Source organism: Lissotriton helveticus, chromosome 2_1 (genome assembly GCF_964261635.1).
Source record: "Lissotriton helveticus chromosome 2_1, aLisHel1.1, whole genome shotgun sequence".
Lineage (NCBI taxonomy): Eukaryota > Metazoa > Chordata > Amphibia > Caudata > Salamandridae > Lissotriton > Lissotriton helveticus.
Genome location: NC_136059.1, coordinates 351,974,267 through 351,987,233, shown reverse-complemented (window position 1 = coordinate 351,987,233; position 12,967 = coordinate 351,974,267). Strand labels below are relative to the sequence as shown.

General features: G+C 42.8%; 1 protein-coding gene across 1 annotated transcript in view; it reads left to right on the top strand.

Annotated features, from left to right (window-relative positions):
* Positions 1-12,329, top strand: part of RANBP3L (RAN binding protein 3 like) — a 176,623-nt gene extending 164,294 nt beyond the window's left edge. The window contains exon 16 of the mRNA XM_078677756.1: positions 8,154-12,329. Within this exon, the coding sequence (XP_078533882.1) occupies positions 8,154-8,197 (44 nt within the window). The 3' untranslated portion in view covers positions 8,198-12,329. The remainder of the gene's footprint in view (positions 1-8,153) is intronic.
* Positions 12,330-12,967: the final 638 nt, after the last annotated feature.

Sequence of the window (12,967 nt, the reverse complement as noted above, 5' to 3'; positions counted from 1 at the left end):
AAGCCCTAGCTGTTCTATGCTCTGGGGAATCCCAGAGCGGTGGGTGGGATCGGTCTACGCAGTTAAAGTCTCCCCTCATGACGACCAAGCCAGTCATGTGAGGTGCTAAGACACCAGACATCGTCTCCAGGAAGGCAACCTGGTCAGTTTAAGGCCCATATATATATTGATTAGTGTCACATCCTGACCATCCAGCCTCCCTGTCACTATCAAGTATCAGCCCTAAGAGTCAACCTTGTGTCCCGTGTGTTGGAAAGGAACCCCTGCCCATACTCAGATCACCACCCCCCTCGGGAATGCAGAGAACGAGGTATAATATGCCTGTCCTCTCCATCTCCAGTGTAGTGCCCCCGCCCTAAGAGGCCAAGATGTGGGTCTCCTGCAGCATGGCAATCTGAATCCCGCGTCAGTTTAGGTATGAAAATATCTTATATTGCTGGTGCATGGAGTGCATGCCCCGGAAATTCCTGGAAAACAGGTTATGTCATTCTTTTAATCATTGTTACTTATTTCCCCTTTTCTCTACCTATTCCATTACCAGGGTCCTCCTAGAATTGATACTGACCAATGCAAGTATCACTAACTATTTTCAATTCCATCTCTGGGTGCAAGCAGTGTCCCCAACTTGAAACTTTATAAACACCCCAACTCCCCCTCCCCAGGACAAGTGAGATTCTCTCCCCCATCCAAACTGTGCTCTCATGTGCGGGGGTAAAAATTGTCCAAAGTTTGGGTAGTGACGGGACAGGCGCTCACTTTGGAGAAGAGCGAAGCCCTCTGTCTCCCCCGCCCCCTGCAACCCCTGGACTTTTCTGTGGCCCCCCATTTTTAATATTCTCTATTATCAGATTTCAGATTTTAATGTCTTTATTTCGATAATAAAATCATAAAAGACAAATTAAACACGATGACAAATACAATTCATAAAAAACTCCACAGTTTTACAAAATCATTAAGAACGGAGTGTATCTATATATTAAATAGGGTATAAAAGATATAACGAAATATCCCTCAGTTAAGACATTATTAAACTATGTTTTCGAAAAACCAGACATTATAAAGATTTCATCAGCAAGATAAAAAAGATAAAAACAACCCATGCATTGGAAACACAATTTGCACGTGATACATTATAGACGGGAGACAGTTGCCATCCTTCTAGCTCTTATTGCCCAAGCCCACCCTAAAAACTTGGCAAGACATATCACAATCAAGTTAGAAGTGTTTGTTTTTAGGGCCCATATAGCTTCCGAGGCTTTCCTGCAGGACAAAAGTTTAAAAATAGGTTTTAACCATTTTGAACGGGGTACACAATATTGGGGACAAGCAAACAAAAAATGACCCTCAGTTTCCCTGCATCCTGAGCAAAATATACATATGTTAGAGAATGACTTATCCCAGGATGTGGTAAAGGAATTCAGGGGTAGGGACCCCACCCGAAATTGATGGTAAAGCTTTTTGTCCATCGGTCTGGTGATTAGGTCCCAGTATGTTTCACGTACAGAGTCCTGTTTAAAGCTTAGAAAACGACCCGTCAAGTTCACCAAACTGGAGGCTTGGACCAGGGACATACGGGTAGAGGCCCAAAATAAACACTTAAATTCCTTTTTTGATGGAAAGTTGTTAATACCCGGGGAAACCCATAAATGACTAAGCCCCATTTCACACAGGCTAGTTTTCACTGAGCGAAGCCACGGGATGCGTTCCGAGCCCCCCATAGCTTTAACCTCGGCTAGCTCCTTTGCGAAGAGCTCCAAGTCCTCAGATGTCCATATTCGCCTCCACAGTGACACCACTCTAAATCTGACCGTATCGGTTATTGGTGGACAGCCCATGTCGTGACAGAGTGGGATCAGTGGGGATGATTGGGGCAACCCCACCAAATTACGTAGGAACCTACATTGTATTCTATATAGTCTAGTGAGGTCCTTATGGCCCCAGAGCTCTGCCCCATAAAGTGTAGCTGTGTTGATTTTGACATCATAAATTTGGAGGGCAGGGGCTACCCTTTTTGTGATAGTTTTCTTTTGCTCACGCAAAAGGCAGCCAGTCATTTGGGCGAATTTCAGTTGTTGGGTCTCTATTTGTGGGTCCCAAGACAGGCGAGAATCCAAGGTGACCCCCAGGTATGTCATTTTGTCGACTTGTTCTCTATTATACTTGCGTGTCCCGCAGTATTCAAATAATGTAATCTGCCGATCTGGGAGTCACCGCTGGGAGTTCTTGGCTGGTTTCCCCCCCTGTGCTAGAGCTGTGTTCCGAGTCAGAGTCTTTTGGGTCTTCACTGGACAAAGATGAGGTGTCCTGTCTTCCATGCGCACTCAGGGATACTATCGCCGCTGCTGCCCTATCTCTGTCTCGTTGTGTTTCCGCTGCTGTGGGTAAGCTTGTAGGTTTTCCTGCTTTCCCTCCGTTGTGGGTGTGTTCCCCATTCTTGCTACTCCTGCCTCGCGTCGCCTCGTTCTTGTGGAGCATGCTGGTCGATTCAATCCCACACTTCCTGTGGCACATTGAAAAATTTGGTCCCGTCAGAGGATATCATTCTTAGTTTGGCTGGGAACACCATAGAATATTGTATACCCAGCTGTCTTAGTTTCCGTTTAACAGTGACGTATGATGCTCTCTGCTTTTGAACCTCACGGGAAAAGTCCAGGAATATTCTGACAATGCTATTGTCCACTTTGAGTTGTCCTTTCTGTCGTGCCTGTCCCAGCATGTGGTCTCTGTTCTTATAAAATAGTAGGCGTGCCACCACTGGTCTTGGTGACCGTCCAGGTGGGGGTGCTCTTGAAGGGACTCTATGTGCTCGCTCCAGAGCAAAGTACGGGGACTGTCCTTCCTCTGCCACTTCGGTGCAAATCCAGTTTTTTAAGTAGGCTATTATGTTGTTTCCCTCGATTTTATCCGGCAGGCCTACTATGCACAGGTTGTTGCGCCGTGCTATGTTTTCTTCGTCTTCCGCCCTGAGTTCCAGTGCATGTATTCTCTTCTCCATGTCTGTGAACCTATGGGTGGTTGTGGTCACTTGAGATTTCAGATTTTGGACTTCGTCCTCTGTTGCTGTGACTCGATCCGCCAGTTTCCTATGATCGATCTCAGCAGGCCCAAATCCTCTCTGATGGTGTCAATTTTGGTTTCTACTGCTTTTCTTGACGTTTCTATAGCCTGGAGAATGTCGTAGACGGAGGGGTCTTCCGGGACACCTCTCCCAACGGTGCGGATCGTTGCCTTTTAGATACCTTCCCCATGGTGGCTACGCCTTGTGGCTAGGTCAGTCTAGAAGGGCTTCCCGTCTCTCTGCGTCCTGTTCCCTCCTCTCAGTTCGACGGAAAGAATCCGGCGTATGGAGACGAAACAATCCCCTTTTTGCGTATTTCTCACGCTGACTAAATAAATAAGTGAATACGATATAACCATAATGAACAGACCGCATCACTGCATTGCTTGACTAACACCATAAGGAATTCATTTTTTTGTGCCGGATGGCACAAACATTTATGGATTAATCTATCTTCAATTGGATTTGGAAGAATTGACAAAAGTAAAAACGAGCATCCTCTATAGAGACAATTCATGTATTTCACCTGACTGTGGACAGTGTCACCTTAGACCTAACAGCAACTACTGACGGATTCCAAGCTCCAAGCAACAACTCTGTATGTATGAGGCTCCGCAAGGCCCACCGCTTTGTTAGCTTGCTGTTACTTTCCCTGTCCGGTGCGCACTCCCGTCCGTCTCCAGCCTTGTGGTCTCTCTCTGTTATTCCTCCGGCCACCCGTTTTCGGGATCAGGCCGATACTTGCTTGTGAGCGTGCTGTGTGTCCACTTATTCTCCTCACCAGTATCCAGGCCCTCCTCCTGTACATCTGGGTCCTCCAGCGCCTGGGCTCATTCCGGCCCTCAAGCCCCTCTAGTTTGCTTGTGCCGCCTTTCTACCGCTGCCTCAAAAGGTCTCCATTGTCGTGTCTGCCTCTCCCTTAATCCTGGACCGGCTCTGTCGTCCCCACTATGTGGAGCAAGGGGGGAGGGAAAAAAACTGCACGCCGATCTGCTCTCGGTTGTTTTGCCCACTGCGGGACCCATTATTTCATTCAGGATGGCACCGGATGGGGGATCCCCGAAAAGAGAGTGGACCAGAGCTCTCTACTCCATTGGCGTCCGGCCACGCCCCACGCATCTAAAAATCTTTCTATATGGGGTACTCACTTCCTTTTTCTGTTACCTACGAAATTTTGCCATCTGTTGCGTTGCCCGGCTGGTATATCCAACTTAATCATTGTTCTTTACTTGGTTAGTTTTGTATTTCTTACTTTTACACAAATATATTTAATCTAAGTAGTCATTTATTTTCAGCTTAGCATGTTTACTGCTTGTATTGAATTTGTGGCTCCATTCTTCACTCTTCTCGTTTTTTTTTTTTTAAAACCTTTATTGTGCAGTAAGAAATATACAAATACGGGCCTACAACCATTCAGGCCGGCCACGACACAATATGAGCAGCCGATGACTCCGGAAGGATGGTCACCGGAATCAGCCAACAATACAAAAGCAACTAAGTCAGACTAGAAAGGATAAGTACGGCCATCGAGCAGGAGCAAAGAAGGTTAATTTTTTAAATAAGGAGTATCGCAGGATCAATTGCAGTGTATGAATATCCGAGTTCCCAAAGTGGGCCACGAAGCAACAGCAAAACATAAGGGCATCAATGCGGATAATTAGCAGCAACAATGTACACCATACAAGAAATAGATGCCACATAGCAAAGCAGCGCCCACCGTGGCTCATCGCGTGTCCACTTATCACCCAGTTACACTTTTAGACAGAACAGAGGAACCGGAATAGCGACAGTGAGTATAATCACCCGCCATACTACCTAAAAGAAAAAGAGGGGAAAAGAGGAAGGAGAAAGGGAAGAAATAATGTAAACAAGAAAGAGAGAACGCCGCGCTGGAGCAAGCACCCCACAGTAATAAGCACGCAAAGAAGTAAGGATATCACCAGCAAGGTGGGCATGCGAATCGTAAACGAAACGCGCGAAGCGCAAGAAAGAGAACAACGCGCCTCCAGTACCCACCCTCAAGCATACCAAGGGAGACAGGAACAGACGCGGCGCTCCGATAAAGGGATACAAAAGGGCCATAGGACTAAGGAAAAGAAAAAGAAAGAAGCCCCAACCCACCCTGCACCCCTGCAGAAGGCTACGGCCTACCCCCCCTAGCAGCGTGCCTGTCGCCCTAAATCAGAACCCGAAATATAGAGAAGTCAGGAAGAAGAAAAGATTAAAGTGGCAAAAAAGGGGAGGGGGGAAAGAAATCAAGAAGGAGAGGGAGGGGACCATAAAACGAAACATTTGGCCCCAGCCCCCCGTCCAACCACGGAATTACACAGCGTCTAAACGAGATCGACACAGTCTCAGGTATCATAAACTCACAAGGGGATCGGCCATATTATCATGAGTGGGGGTCAACCACAGCACAATCCGGTCACCAGTAGGTCTCAGGGTTATGGTTGGCTCACCCCTGGCCCTTCTTAGACATCATTATCACATATGAGGTAGCAGTGGGTAGCAAACACCACAAGATGGAGAGGTCATCCAATCGGAACAAAACAAAGCAAGGATTCAGACCAGGGGGCCCCGGTAACCAGCAACAAAACAAGAATCCTTCTCTGCAGTCCGGGTCTCTCAACAATGACAACAAGAGCAACAAAAACCAGGAGTTCAGTCTAGCCGACTAGGAAAGCAGAGGTTCCCCCGCAGAATAACAGGACGACCTCACCAAAGTAGATCGGAACAGCGGTCCACAACGCTCCTCGGACGTTCGGGCAGGAACAGGCCCCAACTTGGAAGCCACGTCCCCACACTCCACACTCAAATCTGTCAGAAGAGTCGGGGCCGCAGACTTGCAGACTGGTTGATGGACAGCGGCAGCACTCCTCGCAGCAAGCGAGGGGGACGAAGCAGCGTCACCACGAAGCCGATCCACGGCCATGAAGAACGGTCCATCAAAGATGGCGGCGGACCGCATACCTTTCACTGGGGCATTGGGGGCCAAGCCCGCATGCAGGGACTGCAGGGCGTCAAGAACATCACCAATCGTGGGCTCATGCGACCAGGCCCCCACGCAATCCGGCCACACAAGTCCGCCGTCTCGAGGAAAGCCGTATCCCAAGTCGTCGGCCGCCATCTTGAGGGTTCAGCTGCGTCACCACCCTCCGCAACTCCCGGAGCGGGCCCCCATGGAGTTCACACAGGCCCCACCAATGGCAATCTTGGTGCAGAAAGATGCGCCACCAAATCGGGGGTTCCGCCAGCACCACCACTCGCGGGCATCACAAGCCGATTCCGGGCGCAGGGCTTCAGGATGACCAGACGAGGCAGCAACGGGGGGGACACCCCTTGCACAGTCGATCCCCGTCCGTGGCGCACCGCACTCCACACGGGCCTCCCGGCCACCAGAACAGGCCCGGTCAGTATCCACCGGGACAATCGCACAACGGCTTCTCACCGTCGGCTCTCTCTCCCGTCAGGGGCCGCCGTCGACACCGCCACTCCGGCCGATCCAAGCAGGCGAGGTTCCGGTCTCCACACCTCGAAGGCCGGGCCGAGCAAGAGCACAGCCTCGGAACCACAGCACGCAGGAGCCCCCAGATCAGACGGTGAGTAAAAGCAACGCTTTACGTTTCCGTTTCTTCCTGAGTGTGTCGTCTCGGAGCAGGATATTTGACAGGATTTGCGTGTTGGGCAGGAAGGCTGACGGAGCCGAGCTACAGAGCGGCCATTGCGGTCGCGAGCTTGGCTCCTCCCCCCTCACTCTTCTCGTTTGAAAGTGATGTGTTCAGTTGTTATTCTCAATCAGGATTTGAAATGGCTTTTAAATCTCTCGGACATGCAATAGAAAACATAATATTGAGCTAATTTTACAGTTACTGATACTAGTGCTATATTCAAAGTTGGAGAATAGAAATTTGAAAAGTATTACTTCTTTTCATCGCTTAGCTGCGCAGTAATGCATATTACCTTATTTTCGAGATTCTTTTGATGTTGGTTCTTGTCTTTTCCAGAATAATTACATGATTTTTACAATTGTTTATCTGCAACTATTAGTCGTTTCTTGTCCTCAGTCACATTTTAATGTGCTCACTACAAGAACTGCTGTTTTGTCTGAAAGACATTTTAATGTGAGTGGAGTAAAAACGTGAAATACTTTGAAATGTACATAAATTCGGCCTATGTAAGGGCAAGCTTAGCCGGCTCTGGTGCCTTAAAGACCAAAGGCAGGGTGTTGCAAAGTTCACAGTGTGAGCCCACAGAACACTTTACAGGATCGAAGGCTGTTCATGCCGGCTATGAGGTTGAAGGACTGGGAGCATGACGTAGCCTAATGGGACACCCCTTTTGAAGCGCTCACTGAGCACAGACCAAAGACGTGCCCAGCAGGTACTGGCCAAAGGTGATGCCATATGCAGGGGTATAAGCAGTTTACCAGTAGTGGTCAAATTATATCATTCCAAAACCTGATGATAAATCACCGAAAACAATTGCTACCATTCAAAAGTAGCATGATGAAAACATAAATATTCCTATAAAAATCATTATGTCTGTGTTCAAAGACCTAAAGCCACTCAGATTCTCATTTGGAGGTTAGCTATGCAACAATAATGCTCTCAAAGGTGACACAGGTAAGAGTTCATACAGCTATTTACATGTGTGTCCGCCACACACACAGTTTTGCCCGTTGCCTTTTAAACCGGACACCGCTTTTCTACAAGCTGTGCTCAGTACCCCCTGTGGTGAAGGTAATGCAAATTTAAGTCTACATATAGGGCATGGCCACAGGCCATCCCATCTGTGCCCTGTTAGAAGTGCTGGTGTTGTTATTGGTGTTGCACTTTGTGATGCCGTTAGTGCTGTCATTTGTTATGGTTGGGATGTGAGGCCATTGTGGGTTCACTGGTGGACTGAGAGCTAAACCATAATTGTATATTTTCAGTCCGTTATTTTTCGTTATTTTCTTAATAGGTTTTTGATTGTAACCCTAATTCCTAGTCATCCTTGGATATTTATAAATGAGGTGAGAGTGTATGCAGCTTTTTGTGATGTTTGAGCAGTTTAATTGATTTCAAGTAACCTTTATTTTTATGTTGTATTTCAGATCCTCCTAAATGGATACGCAGAGAGCCTGTGATGTATTTGTGACATTCACTGTACATTTGATAAACAGCTCACTTTGAGAAAATATGGAAAAAACTCATCCATCAGAGGACTCTAAAACCCTAATGCAACACGTTTTCAACGCAGATTGCTTTATAGAAGACAACTGTATCTCATACCTCTGAAACAAGAACCATTGCACTTTAAAATGCCCCTCTTTTCAGTATCTCCACTTCTTCATTTCATGACCCGTTCTGCAAGGAAAATGATAGGTTATCATATGGTATTTAACAGAAGTTGGTTAAGCATTAGCTTCTGCTATGTCAAAAAAGACATTTACGAAATTAAGAATATCTTGGATAATCTAAATTCATTCATCATATTGATGTGTGACAAAATCCGTTACTGTGACCTTAACTGTATTTCGTTTAAATGTTGTTATAAAGCAGTGTGCAATAGATTTTGAGGTGTACATATTTCATCCCTAGATGTTTGTTGCATTGACCTTATAATGTGATTGAAAACTGAGTGTAAATTGCGAAATAGTTTGAACAAAAATTCATGGAAAAGTGCCATATTTTGATTAAAATATAAGAATTTTGATTAATGTTTTTTAAACTAGCTTTATAATATTACTTTTACAATCTAAACTTCATATGCGGTACTCACAATGACCTCAAACCAAATGTGGTGCGTAATTGTTTTGTTACTAAAGGTATACAAATGCATCTAAATTTATATTGCACTATAAAGGTATGTAGAGGATAATATATTTCTATATTTATGTGCTACAAAGTGCCTTTTCAAATCCTGTTAATATAAACTGTCAAATATGGATTTTTGAATAGCATAAATTTGCTATACTAGTGCTCTGACCAAATGAAGTAGCAGTGCTCTTTGTCAGAGCAGCAACTATCAAGAAATCATTTTTATTAAGAAAAGATTTGATAGAATTTAGATCGCTGTAGGGCCTATGTTGTTAAATTTATGAATGTGAGGGACACAGAGTTATTCATATCATCATTTCATGCATTGAAGTGTTAAACATACGCTTTGTTTTGGGTACAAAATCAGCAGTTACCAAGAGATGTGGTATATTTGTAAACCAAACTCTCAAAATTAAATGATGCTTTGAAATGAAAGCCAAAAAGTCACATTTACAAGTGTATTTATAAAGATGATGATATCTTTAAATGGGCGCCTACTTTAAAAAAAAATACCATATAGAGAAAACAAGTTTATTTGATTTAAAAAACAAAAAAAGAAAAGGCTCCATAAGGCCTTACTTTATATATTAGGACAGCACATTTGAAAACATTTGTAAACTAAATCTGTAATACATTTATATTTAAAAAGCTTTTTTTTAACCAACTCCTAGGTTTTCAGACTCTGTAAGTGCATGTGACTTCAATTATGAATCCTAATGATGGTTACCTAACAACCTCGTTACGTATGGCCTACCTGGGCTTCTACCGGTATCTTGATTCTGGACAGAAACTGCCTTTGTTTTCAGTTGTAAAGCAGCTAGCTCGGAAACCTCCAAGGAACGCTTTTGGCATCTATGCATTTGGTGCCAGTGGACCTGATCATTTGTCCAAACCTTCTGGGGAGTGCAAATCCTCAACATCACTTACCACAGCCAGTCCGCCAGAAAGCTGAGCAAGACATTGAAAGAACATGTCACAGAAGCATTGGTTTCGTAATGGACTGCTATTATTTTGTTTTCTGACTGTTTTGTTTTGCTTACTCCTTCTGTTTCCTCTATCGCCATAATGCCTTCAGTGACAGCGCACCCTTAAAATAAATATGTATATAAGTAGGCAGCTGTAGAAATGTACATTCTTGCTGCAGCTGAATATCACAATAAACTATTTTCATTTTAGAATTTCAAGCGGTAAAAATTCACAAGTCACCTTATTAAAGTGTTAACTTCTTGTAAGGTAGATAGAATGTGACATGAGGAACACAGATGCTGAAAACACTTTATAGTTAGAGAATGGTCTTCATTCTCACAACAGTACTAGTCAAATTACCATTTCAACTTTTGGTCCTATTTCTTATAGCAAAGTTTGTAAAATACCTTACAACTGGATTTCTATAAACAGTAGTATAAATATTACAGAATACATGCAAGTTTATTGTGGGGGATTTTCTAAAAAATGTACCTGTTTTGCATTTCTAGTCCGCTCATTCAACTGGCAGACATCCCCTCTTTTGCAAGAAGTTCTTTGAAATAACATTACGTATTCTAGAAACAGCAGACTTAAATAGTGCAATTTGAAATGATAATTGTTGGAAATAAGCCACGTCCTCTCAGTAGCCAACACCTGCTTTGCCTTGCTGTGCTCCATCATAAATTTTCCTGATCTTTCTCTAGTAGCCTGTATGACAGTGTATTAATAACGAACAGGCGGGACTACGTTAACATCTTGTATCTGGATGTTCCTGATAAATGGATAAAAAGACTTCAGACAGTACAAAGTACTGTGGCGCATCTCATTGTGGGCATTCTCTGACTGGAATCTGTTACCAGACACATCTGTGCTTTGCATTGTATTCTCTTTAAAGTGCTGATTTTCATGCATTGGGCCTTCTATAAGCGTGGCCGCAGTACTAGATTAACAAAATCCAACACTATTACCCCCTCCACTCTGCACTTATAGTGCCATTGTTCCATACAGTCAGGAGTAGGGACTGCTCCTTTTCAGTATTAGCAAGTATAAATGGAATTTGCTTACTCACTCCCTGAAGATTACCTCCCATAAACCCCTGTTCAGGCCTAGGGCAGTGTAGCTGTTTGACTTCTGGCCCTCTCTTGTGCTGGTAAAGCTTTGCTGAATTGCTAAGCACTTTACAAATGCTGTCATTCATTTGGTGTTCAACGGGAACTAATGGGGTGAGACCTCTGTCCAGACAATGACAAAAAAATGAGGTAATACTATCACAAGATGTGCTGCATTATGCTTTATAATTTGTATTTTCTTGCCTCGTAATGTAATCAACTCTGCCACAAAATTTGGTCTTCCCCTGTCGCATAATTCCTGTGGCCCTGGATGTGGGTGCATGGGCCATAATTCGCTCAATTACATGTCCGTGAATTTGGAAGAAAGTCTACCCACCGGCAAACAAACATTCCCTTTAAAGGTCCATTATTCCTCCTGCTAAGATCCTCTGTGAGATTGTACCTCTGAAGGATTCTAAATCCAAAAACAACCTAGCACGTACAAGACAAAGCTCATCACAAAAGTGATGAGACTGAGTGTTTCAGTACATTCCTTGAATCATTCAAGCTTTGTGAGGTTTTATAATATGCACTAAAGCAATAATACATTTGAAATGAGGACTCAAGTGCTGTGGCATTTTGTATGTTAGTTGTAATTTGCATTTTCTATGATGAACTGTTTACAGTGATGCTTGGAAGTAATGGTCCAGACACAGTTCTATCAAGGATGTTCAAAACTAGAGAGTACAGTCTGTATCTATGTGATTGTTGTCACAATTTGATTTCACCAACAAGTATGATTGACTCCGCAAACAGCAGGTTTGAAAGTAGCACAGTATATGATGTAATCCTTGAAATGAAGACATATCTTTGTTATTGTAATGCAGTGTTGCTTGCAGACATTTTTAAAAGTAATATTTATCAGTAAATTATTTTAGAATATAATACACGTCTGGCATCCTATAAGGATATTAAATAAATAATCAATTAAATGTTTAATATAAACAAGGTTCCAATAAGCGCAAGTTCATCACATCTTACATTCTCAGTACCAACAATGGATTAGAATTTCAGCACAAACAAGTGTACTTCAAAGAATTCTTGTTTTAAGGATTTTGTTTACTTATTTTACGTATGTAATTTATTTTTAAATAAGCGGGTGTTAAAAGTAACTTATATTAACCAAAATGACATTTTATTTATAAGTTCCTGAATAACAATGTTTTCTTGTTTTATCAAATCGTGCTGGAAGAAGGTTTGCATATCTAATCAGTTGCGATTTTGTACAATTAGTGTAATATTTATGAGTTGCTGCTTGCTTTTGATAACAGGTTGCTGGTTTATCTGGGTTGTTCTGCTGTTGGTGTACAACAGACATTTGTCGTACAATATTGTATAATAAAAAAAATCATGCATGCCATTTCATCACAAAAATAAAGCAATATTTATTTCATAGCACGTCTGATAATTGTTATTTTTCAACATCTATTTATGATGTTAGGCGGCTGAAAGTATTTATTGCTGTTAGATATCATTGAACAAGAAGAGATTTTAATACATAACAACTATACTCTCCTGGTCTTGCACCAAAAAGAGTTAACCTCTGAATTCTAGTTTTGCAAAATGAGCCTGATCTAGCTACACATTCTATGCGTTATTCTGCCACCTCGTTGTTGGATCCAGAATTTGTTTAATTAAATGTTTACATGGTCATCAGATATTGTGGGAGCCTGTATCCCTTTGATGGCAACTGTAAGCCCACAATAGGCCATGAGCCAGACCCCAAATTTAGGCCTTTGGTACTCTTTAATTTTTGTCTTAAAAATGATTGGATTAGCAACCATACATGGAAAAAAAGAATGGTGTTCATATTATTGATAAATAGCATACAAATTCATCATAATATGTGAAAAAAGAAATCTAAATCCACCAGATTGGTTACATTCAGTATTCTTAAAAAATAATTATGATTATTAATTGTAATAATAACAATATAGTCCTTAAAATGATAACAATAAAACTTAATTGTATTCCTCATATATTGATACAGATTATATGCATACTTTTCACTTACAATTTCAAATAATAATAGT